At 43.0% G+C, this 14,088-nt stretch overlaps 1 protein-coding gene across 5 annotated transcripts; it reads right to left on the minus strand.

The window, feature by feature from the left end:
* Positions 1–5,731: 5,731 nt before the first annotated feature.
* On the minus strand, positions 5,732–7,941 carry LOC143574508 (NDR1/HIN1-like protein 1). Of its 5 annotated transcripts, none has more exons than XM_077059108.1 (2): positions 7,159–7,941; positions 5,732–5,816 (listed from the first exon to the last, which is right to left on the minus strand). In XM_077059108.1, exon 1 carries the CDS (start codon positions 7,907–7,909, stop codon positions 7,169–7,171), a length of 741 nt encoding a protein of 246 aa, XP_076915223.1. In that variant the 5' UTR covers positions 7,910–7,941; the 3' UTR covers positions 5,732–5,816; positions 7,159–7,168. The 5 variants fall into 5 exon arrangements, with proteins under 5 accessions (XP_076915223.1, XP_076915225.1, XP_076915226.1 ...); XM_077059110.1 differs by having other exon boundaries at positions 5,732–5,819; XM_077059111.1 differs by having other exon boundaries at positions 5,763–5,886.
* Between the last annotated feature and the right edge of the window lie 6,147 nt (positions 7,942–14,088).

Genomic DNA, 14,088 nt, shown 5'->3' on the forward strand with positions numbered 1-14,088 from the left:
CATGAGAAGAACATTGGACTGGGGGGACTTGAAGAGGTAGGTCCCAGCAGAGCCCAGTTGGACCCGCAAGACTCACCTTAAACAGGGACGTCTGCGCAGAGACCAACTGGATCCGCAGGACCAACCATGCTCAGAGACGTGACGTCCTTACGCGCAGTACGCAAGCTGGTCCCGCAGGAAATGCCTCCCAATGGTGAAGGACTCCGCCTGTCCCCGCAGCCTCGGATACAAGCCATTAGGGAAGGCCACCCGCGCAGCATGGCTACACGCACAAGGCACTTAGCTCTCGATCATTCAGTGTCACCTGAAGGAATGAGCCAAGCCGGGAGCAATCCCGCACAGAGGCGGGAGGGGGAATACTCCCGCCCAAATAAGCCAGTCCGTATACTGAAAGATCTTTTACTGTACCTGACGAGGTATGGGCGAAAGATCTTATCAGAGATACGACAGCTCACTGATACAGTATGGCGAGCAGCATGCTCCTGTACTGTATCACTATTAGCCGCTGCCTACTCACCAACTACTGCCATACCACGTGCGTAGCCGTCAGTTGGTGGAACAGGAATAGTATACAGCAGGCCTGGTCACTATCAGCCGCTACCTACCCACCAACTACCAGCAGGGCACGTGCGTAGGCTACTGTTGGTGGAACAGGAACACTGTTGCAGCCGGCCATACCTCTTTGGAAACCTACCTTTGGCTATAAATACCACAAATGGTATGACCATCTCATCTTACCTTGTATGATCATATCTTACTACATTATCATCATATTATACCTGATATCTGCTCTAGCAATCTCTTAATATACTTTTATATTTAAAGAGCAATCTAGTCTGATTCTCACGCCGGAGGGTGGTCACAAGGAGGAACCCCCCCCCCCCTTCTCAGTGACGAGCTCACGGTGTCTGTTTTGCAGGTTATCAGAAGAACCATCTTCCAAGGGTCTAACCCCTCGTGGGAAACATCTATCTAACCCCCAGGTTACCAGTAATCTGTCCGGGGTCCGGTTAGTGTTTCTTCAGTGCACTTTTGGACCTTAATGGGTACCATGTGTTGTGAGTTAACCACAATTCACGAGTCATCCCCTCTCTAGCTTCTCCTGCGGACAATTCATACAACCTTTACTACTAGAGATACATACGAAATAGCTTCATGTGATGAAACACAAATAGAACATAATGAAATGATAGATATATAGAACTGTGAAGAGGGGATTTAATCCGGTTGCTAAATCTGGGGCTTCTACCTAAAAGAACCACTCAACACCCTTTTGAAGAAAAATGGAGAAGTTAAATAACCCTTACTTTGTGACCACTTTAATAATCTATTTGTTTGTTATGAAAGTTTTTCTTATGAAAAACTTCTATATAAATCATTATATTTTTAACAAGTTTAATATAAAAAGCAATTCAACACATGAAAAATAAAGATTTATATTAGTTGTCCGGTCATTAACTAATCCACCTTACATCCCCTCCTTAGGGTGTGTTTGAGATTCCTTATTTTCCTCTCCTTATGACTTATGATGGTTGAATAAGTCCCTTTTGTGTTAACAAAGTGTTTGGGAACACATAAGGCCTTTTCCATATCTCCTTATCAACAAAATCAAAATAAGGGTTTTCAATAAGTTGGAGTTTGCTGACTTATCTTCTTACAGGATCAGAATACCCATTACACCCTTCCAAGTTCCATTCCACCCAACTTATTCACTTATAAAAAAATGTCCTTTTTAGTCATTTTACATCAATAAGTTAAACCAAACACTTTTTAAAAACAACTTATTGTCTTATGTTAATCCAAACATTTTTTTAGAAACTCTTTATTAGAAAGCCATAAGACATTTTCAACTTATCACAAAAAGACCTTTTTACCTTAAATAAAGAATCTCGGACACACCCTTAATATCCATCCGCCCTTTATCTTTCAAATCAAGGCGATCGCCCACAAGCTTCTCTCCAAGAGGGTGATACGAGTATAACCCTAACTTCTTCCTTGTAAGTTGTAACAATGTGAAATGAACTACCACAACTATTTGACTAACAAGGTAGTGATCACTTTCTCACTTATTATACGCTAGTGACCACATTCACTCGTCTGACTAAGGGACTGTTTGGCAAGTGCTGAACCATTAAGTGCTGAACCAGTAAAAGGTCTGGATGGGTAAGAGCTTCTGAATGAATAAGTGCTGAACGAGTAAGTGCTGTTTGGTTGGACATCTGAATAACTGTGCAGAATGACTATTTTATCCTCTGAACTATTAGCAAAAAGACGGTTGAACAAGCAATCTACCCAATACGTTGAACCAAATTGAACCAAACTACCAACAAAATAAATATTGCAAAATAGCAAACCAACAATTTATGTTAAACTAAACTACCAATCACGATCAAATAAATTAAACAACACATTAGAAGAAACAAATTAAAGAGGTAACTAGTATTCAATATTTGATATTTGTGTTATGTTATTCTTCATCTAATATCACAGTGAACAAAAGTCACATACAACCAATAATAGTTGGATTTAAATAATAAGTTTTTTGGCCCGCGTGTTGCGCGCGGTTGTTTTTGGTTGATCTCCGAGTCGTAGTCGAACATAGATGGCTATGTATATGTATGTGTCAAAACTCATTTACATGTATATATAAGGAACACAAGTACATAACGCCTTTTTACACTTGTGCTTATAAATAAGAACCAAGGCAAATTAAGAGAAGTGTAGTTTTAACCAAAGTGACAATAACCAACAAACAGAAGCAAACTTGTGCATGTTACAGTATTTGTGGCAAAGTTTTAGCATGACTCATACATAATATACTACCTTTGATATGCCGCCTAATATGCAAAAGATGCTTGTTGATGGCATTTTCTACGCATTCGCTACTGCCATGAGGATGCCCACATATAAATAGTTGCTATTCTGAATTATCGGTATGAACATCAACGAACAGGTAGCATAGGTCTTGTTGTCTGACGTGGGATATCCGGTATGCATTATTTAGATCCTCATCTCAAGAAGAGGTATGGCCTGTGTATAAAAAAAAGATAGCTACATTAAATGTGATGATTGAATCTATAACTTAAACTCTAATATGCACAGAAAAAAGAAAACTTACAAAAACACTATAGGCAACTTACATCACATTCAAGGAAATAAGTAAAATAAAACCAACATAATCCAAAGGCAATTAAGCAAATAACTAAAATTAAACCGACATTACCCAAGCACATTCAAGCAAATGACTAATTTTAAGCCTACATTATCCAAGCACAATCACGCAGATAACTAAATTAAACAAAGTGAAACAAAACTGAATCTCACCTGAACGAAAATCGGACTTGAAGGGAAAACTAATCAACCAAAAACTAACTAAGAAGTAACTCTCGGATAAGCGTACAAGCATCGTTACCGAACCACCAACAAAAACTATTCACGAGGTACAAATAAAGTTAACAAACTTATGTAAAAAAAATTATCACAAAAGGAGGCTTAGATAATAAATTATCATCATAGCCTTAAACATACGAAACGTATCATCATTGACTCGAAAACAACCGATGGTCGATCGACAGGCATTGTTCTCGCCGCCTAGGGTTCCTAAATGGAACCCGGCAATAGGAGACCTTGTCTACACCTTTTTGGTTGATTACACTAGAAATGACATAATTCAAATACAAAAATTTGGGATCGGCAGTTTATCGAACACCTTGTCTACACCTTTTTTGTTGATTACAACATCAATTTTTCAACACTCTGGATTTAATAGTGATGTAGTAAAGGATTTAGTAGTGGTATACACTGTCAACCAAACTCCCTAGTCATCTATGCAGGAACAATACTCCTAATTTTGTACATCAAAGCCACATTTCAATCAACATCAACCAAAACACAACAAAATTTCTCACCCATACGTATAAAGTGCCGACCGTAAGGAGGTTGTTCACCGGACCGACAATTGTAGGAATTTTGGCAGCAATACATGAATCACCGGTATAAAGTGCCGGTCAAAATCGTCCACGTTCCATTAGCGTGGTATGTGAACAAGAATTAAACCTTTAAATTGAGACAATGAGACCGTCTCTAGGGTTTATACTCTCGAAAATAAAAAGAACCGTCTCTAGGATGTTGAGATCCACGGTGTTGGTGAAAGAGCGGCGGTGATCATCTTGTGGTCTGCTGGATAGAGGGAGGATGAAGCAGGAGCAAGGGTAAATAGGTCTGAATGATTCAGCTTCAATCTATCTCTTAATGAATAAGAGGCTTAAAAATTCATTCAGATGTATTTTCTAAACAAGCCAAACACTCCGAATAGACCTACATCTGACCTAATAAGATGTATATGTCTGAATAGTCCCATTAAGAGCCAAACCAAACAGGCCCTGATATGATAGTGATCATCATCCAATCTTCTCAAGAATATAAATAGTGATCACCTTCCAATTTTCTCTCACTAATCTAAGTAGTGATCACAAATACTGAAATACTTCTCACTGGTTGGATGGTAATCTTGTGTTCCTTATCACCAATTTCTGTCCAATCTACCTTCTTCACCGAAACCAGCGATTGAAGGATTTTACGGTGTAAGCCGATTTACATGAACTGTTTTAAAACTTATTACATTCTTTCGAGATACGGGGTTTGTCAAAGTCCTTACATTGCTGAAATTGGGAGGAATAAAAGGCAATTCACTCGTTACCAAACAAACATAAACTTCCGATGAAATTAATTCCAATTTAAATACCCGACAAATTCTAAAAACCAACCGTACCTATCTTTCTCTTTCTCATCTGACCACCCATGAAGCCAAACTCCATTAAAATCCCTATGATCAAATCAATGGAACTTAGGCTTAAGGTTAGGTTAATAGATTATGAGATATCTTTTGTTGCCCAAGGTACCACTTACCAGTGAACAAACTTTTTCGTTAGCAACACTCTTTCTACAATATTCTAGTCTAAAGATTTTGAAGGTTTTTTCTTAATTTTGTCCATCTATAAGAACACACCAATAATCAATATTATTGACATTATCATTATTTAATACGTAGATACCTCGAAAGAATTATACGCAAACGTGACCAAAGTTCGAAGCCAAAACGTTTGGCAGCAGTCTTGTTGGTATAACTGGTTGGCCAACCTCTATATCTATTGACAATAACTCATAAATGTATATCATACATACATCCTATAAATGTATTTTTCGATATTTAACAAGTTAGGTACAGTTTTTTTCCTTTTTCCAAACTCTACTTGTTTTGGGTATTCTATCAAATGAGCAAAACAGACAGCAATATAAAAAACAAAAAGAACGCTTCCAAGCTAAACGGCTCATGTTCACGTCAACCAGCAATTAGGCGAGTCATGTTCCGATCTATACGTATAAAAGTTTAAAAACACTACTCTTAACACCCCATGACGAAGTATTAATCAAATAAGGCCGCGGATATAAAAAATGGAACAATTTTGGTTTCTAAGAGAGTGAACTTGGTAAAAACTAGAGCTTAGATTAGAGTCTCATATTGTTTCAAATGATAAACAAACAAAGCAAAATGATGAATCGAAACATGAACAAGTCAGAATCAACTAAACATTTCTAGTTTATTAGTTACAATTAAAATGTATTCTAGTAAGCATTCTATATATTCCCATCGACTTTCTGTAACAGAGATTTCATGCTCAAATCCAGCTTTAACTAATTTCTGTCATATCCCAAAACGCCAGCTGCTCCTTACAAGCTGCATATTGCATTGTCCTAACTCCTAACAGGTATCGATGGGCCCATTAGTTTTCCACTCAGAAGCACTTAGGTGACACCTACTAACAATTACCAAAAAAGAAGTTTTAAGAAAATGCACGAAGGATACCGACTGGCTTGAAACTTAACCTCTGAACACAAAATCAGTGAAAAGCTTGTTATGCTGACAACAAACTGTACTGAACACTGGATGGCATATACAGAAACAAAATCAGAAAAACAAAAGTTGATTCGTTTTAAACCTTGATGACTTCTATCAGAAAACTAGTTTTAACAAACAATACATAGCCGGAAAGAACAACAAAGATCTATGTCGACAACCATCAAGCAACAGAAACTGTCAAGAACTAAGCAGAACATGATTCAAATGACACATAACACAGCCATTCATGAATAGGCAATTGAAGTTTTTTTTTCTTTTTCCGAACTTCAAGTGTTCGAGTATTCCTAGTCAAACTTAATAAATGTATAAAAGAAATGAGTGAACCAGACAAGAACAAATAAAAACAAAAAGAATGTTTTAGGTTCTAAACGGGCCATGATCATGTCAACCAGCAAATGCGTGAGTTGTTTAAGATTTGCACGTCTTCAAGTTCGTATAAAAGTTTTAACACTCCTCATATAACACCCCTGATGAAATATTAACAAAATCAGGTTGCAGATATTAAAAATGGGACCCTTTTAATTTCAAAGGAATGAGAATGGTGAAAACTAGAGCTTAGATTAAAGTCTCATACTGTTTCATATGATAACAGCATTACAAACAAACCAAAATGATTACTCAAGACACGAAGAAGTCAAAATCAACTAAACATTCCTAGTTAGTTACAACTTACAATACAAAATGTATTCTAGTAAGCGTTCTATATGCCATTTTAAATTCAGATATAATGTATTTAGCAGAGATATCAGGTTCAAATCCAGCTTTAACTGATTTCTGTTATATCCCATCAATGCCATATGCCCAACACAAGCTGGCATATTACATTGTCCTAACTCCTAACAAGTATTGGCGGGTCCGTTAGTTTTCCCCTCAGAACAACTTCAGTGACGCCTACTAACAGTTACCAAAAAACGGTTTTAGGAAAATGCACAATGGATACCGACTGACTTGAAACTTAACTTATGAACACAAAATCAGTGAAAAAACTACTACCCTGATGAGAAAATGCACCGAGTTATAAACATTCTCAACTTCCATTTAGCAACAGAAACTGTTACGAACTAAGCAGAAAATGATTCAAATCAAACGGAAACACAACCATTCATGAATAATAGCTAACAGACACCAATAACCAAGATTATCACAATACAATCAAACAACAGAATATATATATCCAAAAACTTAAATTGAGTTCATCTGCTGTACACAACATACTAAACTGAAGCATCATAAAATACCTGACATCAGTCACAGACCAACACTGCACTGCTTCGGGCCACCCGTCAGCGACCCATTCATACTATTCGCCGAAACCCCAACCGACAAACCCGGGCAGTAAACCCTGACAATCCTGCGTCTCGCCCACCACGCACCCGCCTTAAACTTAACCCTCGCCACCATCCTCAAATTAAACTCAACACTTCCCCTCCCCTTCTCCTTACTAATCCCATCCCAATCATCAACATACGCCGACACCGACGCGAACGTCGCCCGAACCCCCGTCTCATTCTTCTTCCCCTGATCAAACGGTGGGACCGAAGTCTCCGCAATCGAATCCAACTTATAATACACCGCAGCCTCCACACGGGTGTAAAAAAGATTAATTTTCGAGTTCGGGTTTCGAACGGTGAACCAGGCATCCCAATTGCCGGACACCATTGAGTTTGAGATATTGAATTTATCTAGGGTTAGGGTTTCGACTCGGAATTGGGGGAGTTGAGGACGGAGGACAAGCCACATAATAAACATGATGGTGCCGGTGATGATGATGAAGCCGATGATAACGGCGAACATGCGGCGGAGGAAGGTGACGCGTTGTTGATTGGCGGCTGGGTGATTGGAGTAGTAAGGGTTTGAAGAGACGTTGAAGTAAGTGGGTGGTGGGTTTTGGGCGGGGTGGGCGGCGTAAGCGTAGGCGGTGCCGGGTGGGTAGCCGTTGGAAGCTGGTGGAGCTGGGTAGCCGGTGACGGGTCGGGTTGGATCAGCCATTGGAGGAGATAGGTTAGGCGGTGGAGGATGGATAACCAAACCAAACCAGGTTGGCCGGAAACAATTACTATTTGGGGTTTTAATTTTTATATGGTTTTGTATTTATCTTTTGGAATTTATACTCTACCTCCACATGGACCACATTCTTCGAAAAACATCTTTACAGTTAATGAATCATTGTGACTGAGATGATAACAAAATTATATCATGATGACTGTAGGGGTATGGTACTAAACCCGGCTTACGACCTTAATTTATTATGTCTGGCTTATTTTATTATATGGACTAATACAATATTATTGGGCTGAGGGGTTTTGTGGAGGTAACCCTAACTGGGCTAGGCCCATTAGGGTACCATGATGGTGGCCATGAGGCTCCCTATATAAGGAGGTCTTCACCTCCTTATTAAGGGTTGTTGTTGTTCTCAATAAGAGCCACCACCATAACCATTTTTGTGTCTGTAAACAAGAGATCCTCGAGATTTCTTAGCAGTCACCTCCACACCCCCAAAAGCCATTGCAGATCTCAAGCTACCGGAGAAGAAGATGAAGTTATGGTTCGTTTATCTCGAACACCGAGGAACATCGTCTTGGATCAGGTCAGATTCATTTCACGTTTCTTCATTGGCGCCATCCGTGGGACCGGCAACGAGCTACCCTTCGATTTTCGTCTCGGTTCTCAGATCTGTTCATCCATTATTCTCGATCTGTGATTTTCTTTCTCCCAAGAAAAATTCAGATCTGAAAGTTTACAGAAAGATGCTTCAAGATTTGTTCTATTAAAGCTCAAAAAGATCCATAAATCTAAAAGATGCTTCCAGATCTGTGCAAAAATGAAGCTGAAAAAGATCTAGATCTAGGTTATATATCTGGATTTTAGGTTTAAAATCACAGATCTAACTCTCTCATCCTCAAAATGGAAGACATCATATACTGCGCCATCGCCATCGCGGTAAAATGTGATGGCCGCACGTACGCCATCGCAGATCAGTACTCCGTCGTCACGTGCGCTCCAGCGAACAACACTCCCGACGCCGTGCATGCGCGCCCGCGAGTCATCACTTCGCCGCCATGCATGCGCGCCCGCGAGTCACCACTCCGCCGCCATGCATGCGCTCCCACGGAAACCAACATGTGGGTTGAAAGACTTCGTGCATTTGGTTTGGCGCAGAAGACTCCACCGCCATGCATGCGCGTCCGCAAAACCCACCATGTGGGTCGTGCCTTTGGTTTTGCGCAGAAGACTTCGCCGCCATGCATGCGCGCCCGCGAATCACCACTCTGCCACCATGCAAGGGCACTGCGGAGGATCAAGATTCTGCTACCACGCATGCGCGCCACCGGAGATCAAGTCTCCGCTTCCAGGCATGCGCAGTGCCGAAGATGAAGACTTCGCCACCATGCATGCGTGCAGCCGCGGATCTACACTCCACCACCTATGGAAGATCCCGCGCACATGGAACGCGGCACAACTTAGAAAATGTCACGTAAAAGTTGTCAAGTTCGTAATCAAGGCTTTTTAAGCCATTATGAATAATGATACGCTCTATTTTTTCTTAACGTGCGTTCTATTACCTTTTGCATACATGTTTCACACTTCCCTTTATTAATTTTGAGCAATATGACAACATTGTATTGACATCAAACTAAAAATAAAACAAAGTAAAACATACATGCGCGAGCTTCAAGCTCAGACGCGTTAACGAGTTTTAACTCTAAAACGTTAGGGCCTTAGCCCAATAATATGAGCCTTAGCTCAAATTACTCATAGCGTCCATCCTACGTATTGCGCAGCTGGACCATAAAAATACTTAAGCACAACTAAGGCAAAGCACATGCGCGCTCAACCCTTCGCCATGAATGCGCGCTCAACTCCCGCCATGCATGCGCGCTCAACTCCCCGCCACAGCGGGTTGCATGCGCGCTCCCGGCGATTACTCTCCGCCACAGCGGGTTGCATGCGCGCTCCCGGCGATTACTCCGCCACAGCGGGTTGCATGCGCGCTCCCGGCGATTACTCTCCGCCACAGCGGGTTGCATGCGCGCTCCCGGCGATTACTCCGCCACAGCGGGTTGCATGTGCGCTCCCGGCGATTACTCTCCGCCACAGCGGGTTGCATGCGCGCTCCCGGCGATTACTCTCCGCCATAGCCCCCGCATGTCAACTTCAATCAACCGCGGATCAAAATCGCTCCCCGCGGATCAACTATAATCTCACGCGGGTCATTTTTTGCTTCCACGTTGTGAATGAAGCTTTATCAAAGCCTCAAGGGTCAACTTCTGCTTCCGCAAGCAAAGTTCCCGCAAGGCACAATCAAAGCCTCAAGGGACAACTTCTGCTTCCGCAAGCAAAGTTCCCGCAAGGCACAATCAAAGCCTCAAGGGTCAACTTCTGCTTCCGCAAGCAAAGTTCCCGCATGGCGTTATCAAAGCCTTAAGGGTCAACTTTAGCTTCCGCAAGCAAAGTTCCCGCAAGGCACAATCAAAGCCTCAACTTCTGCTTCCGCAAGCAAAGTTCCCGCATGGCGTTATCAAAGCCTTAAGGGTCAACTTCAACTTCCGCAATCAACATCAACCTCCACGCCGTTCGCGAAACAAACAAGCCGCATGCGTGCTCCGGCGATTCAACTCCGCCATAGCATGCTGCACGCGCCAAATAATAATTGGCGGATCACATTGTGAACTCCCGCGGATCAATGAATAACTAGCTGGCAACTTAAATGTTGGGACTAACCTCAAATACCGCGGGTCACTAACGCGCAACCGCGGATTAAATCTGACCTCCGCGGGTCATGGCGAGAAACTCCAGCTTAAGTACAACCTCTGCGGGTCACAAGAAAGCTTCCGCGGGTCAAACCTGGCTTTTGCGGATCACATGTACGCTCTGAGCAAAGAAATGGCCGGTCAGGTACGGCTCCCGCAGGCCAATGTAAAACTCCGACACGATCACCGCGGGTAATGTCATTGCGCCACCATGCGTACACGCCACCGCGGATAACCATCTAGCCGCTACCATGCATGAGTCCCACCACTACGAAGCAGCAGCACGCCGTCACGCATACGCGCTGGCGCCGAGCACCGCATCACCGCGATCCAACACCTCGCCACCGTGCATGCGCATCGCTAAACAACACACTCCAGCTTTTAATCATTCCCAAAAATTTTGCCTTTATGTGATGAAGAGTACCCCACACACGCATATCGGTGCTCCTCCATCACCACCGGAGCAACTAAAGTTAGTCTTGGAAAAACTCCGCCACCGCGGAAATATCCATGCTCCGCCATGACGTATGCGCGCCCGCGAGTCATCACACCGTCGCCATGCATGCGCGCCCGCGGAAACCACCATGTGGGTCGGAAGACGACTCCATGCCTTCGGTTTTACGTAGAAGACTCCGCCTCAATGCATGCGCGCCCGCGAGTAACCGCTCCGCCGCCATGAATGCGCACCACGGATCAAAACCCCATGCGGGTTGGAAGACGACCCCATGCGGGTCAAAAATAGTACAATATGAGCTTGGAAGACGACACCATTCATGGGCGCCGTGCTCCGACATAACAAACTCTGACCAAGGCGGGTCACCTGCAAGCTCCGCAGGTAAGCACCCGACCACCGTTCATGTGCGCCGATGGGTTTCAACAATATGTCACCATGCATGCGAACGAAGGATCATCGCGTCACCGTGCATGCATGCGTGTCCCGCTGATCAACTCTACGCCGCCATGCGTGCGCTTCCGCAGATAAACAATCCGCCGCCATACATGCGCGCCATGCACATGTTGCACTCCACCGACATGCTTGCGCGCCGCTGCTGATAGTGCACTACGCCTTCATACATCATGCGCGCAGCCACGCGTCAACACTTCGCCGCCATGAGGCGTGCAGCCGCGGATCAACATTCCACCTATGAAAGATTCCAACGCCATGCATGCGCACGCAACCCTTCGCCATGCATGCGCGCTCAACTCGCCGCCATGCATGCGCGCTCAACTCTCCGCCATGCATGCGCGCTCAACTCCCGCCATGCATGCGCGCTCAACTCTCCGCCATGCGTGCGCGCTCAACTCCCGCGGGTGACTAGCGCTCAGATATTCCAGCCCCGGCACAGTGCCACCATGAAACACTAACGGTGTGTCATCTGGGCACTCACGAGGATCAACTAGCAACCATAAAGAGCCGCATGCGCACTCCTACAAGTTAACTTCAGCCATCATGGATGTATCGCGGGTCATTTCTGGCTCTCGCAGATCACGAGAGAGTTCCATAGTGGGTTGATTCTCGCCATTCCGCGTCCGTAAACAACTTTTACGGGTTACTACCAGGGCTCGTCACGCTTCCGCATGCATGGATGAAATTCACTACCACCATCATCGGGGACTGAAAAAGCGATCTGGATGTCTTTCGTATGATGAATGAAGGTGTTTTCTTGATGTATGAGTATATAGGATTTGCATGAAATGGCACAAAAAGTGCTTATATTAATGCAAAATATATGTCTACGCGCCAAACATAAAGGTCGGGAGCCTAATAATATCCCAAACGGCCACGCGCCAAACATAAAGGTCGGGAGCCTAATAATATCCCAAACGGCCACGCGCCAAACATAAAGGTCGGGAGCCTAATAATATCCCAAACGGCCACGCGCCAAACATAAAGGTCGGGAGCCTAATAATATCCCACATGGCCACGCGCCAAACATAAAGGTCGGGAGCCTAATAATATCCCAAACAGCCACGCGCCAACGTAGGTTGGGCACACCTCATAATTGGCCCGAGGATGGGAACCTTGTAATACATCCACTTTTAGTTGATATGTTTTTGCAGGTTCGGCTACGAGTCGCACAAGCACCTATGACATTATTATTATCTGGCCGTTTGTGCCTCCAGTATTATTTTGAAAACAAGTTGGGATAGTCATCCTACGTAGAAGAGGCCCCTGTGGGCCAGTCATTATCATCATATTATAGCTCATAAGCCGCAACTAGCGCATGCTCCATTATTTTATAGCTCGTAAGTCGCCTCGCGTGTAAGCTTCATTATTTTTATAGCTCGTAAGCTGCCTCGCGCGCAAGTTGCATTACATTATTATCGAGATGCGCACTCTATCTTTTATCAGGCCCCGCGCCACTATTGTTATGATGCATGCTATATCTTATTCATGCCAGTGCACCATTATTATCATAAGGATCACAACATGTCACCATCATGGAGAAAACCTCTCAAAACTCAAAGACAATAAAGACAAGGCCGAAGAAAGGGGAAAAAACCGCCTCATATCCTGACACACCTTATGAAGTCCAGCGCTCCACCTAAACGCTTGCACGCCTAGGAGCAACACTGGACTTGGGGGGCTTGTAGGGGTATGGTACTAAACCCGGCTTACGACCTTAATTTATTATGTCTGGCTTATTTTATTATATGGACTAATACAATATTATTGGGCTGAGGTGGTTTTGTGGAGGTAACCCTAACTGGGCTAGGCCCACTAGGGTACCATGATGGTGGCCATGAGGCTTCCTATATAAGGAGGTCTTCACCTCCTTATTAAGGGTTGTTGTTGTTCTCAATAAGAGCCACCACCATAACCATTTTTGTGTCTGTAAACAAGAGATCCTCGAGATTTCTTAGCAGTCACCTCCACACCCCCCAAAAGCCATTGCAGATCTCAAGCTACCGGAGAAGAAGATGAAGTTATGGTTCGTTTATCTCGAACACCGAGGAACATCGTCTTGGATCAGGTCAGATTCATTTCACGTTTCTTCAATGACGAAATACTAAACAAAAACTTTTATGATAAAAGTCATCAAATCACGATAATCATTGTGGCAGGTTACTCATATTATTAAGGGCGTTTTAGTAATTTTATGTTAACGAAAATAATAAACAAAGTTATGAGGGGAACTGAAATGCGAAAAAATGAAACTATGATCAGAAATAAGAAACATTTTGGACGGATGTAACAAAAATTGACCAAAGCACATAGATGATTTTTGCAGTCTTATCTTTTATCTTTTAGAATTTTCTTTCTAACCTATATTCTTACGAAACACCCTTTTACATTTATTTTTTATAATCAATTTTGTATGCTATTTATATTCTTTTTTATTATTTAACTAGCTTTAAAACCCGTGTAATATACGAGATGATCCAAAATAAGTTAAGCAATCATGCTACGTTTAT

This window comes from Bidens hawaiensis, unplaced genomic scaffold, assembly GCF_021521415.1.
Source record: "Bidens hawaiensis isolate Kalapana, Puna unplaced genomic scaffold, B.hawaiensis_p1.1 tig00026969_1, whole genome shotgun sequence".
In the NCBI taxonomy this organism is placed as follows: Eukaryota; Viridiplantae; Streptophyta; class Magnoliopsida; order Asterales; family Asteraceae; genus Bidens; species Bidens hawaiensis.

What these genes read in the sequence shown, in the direction of transcription:
- LOC143574508 (XM_077059108.1), bottom strand. Translation starts at nt 7,909, where the DNA reads ATGGCTGATCCAACCCGACCCGTCACCGGCTACCCAGCTCCACCAGCT.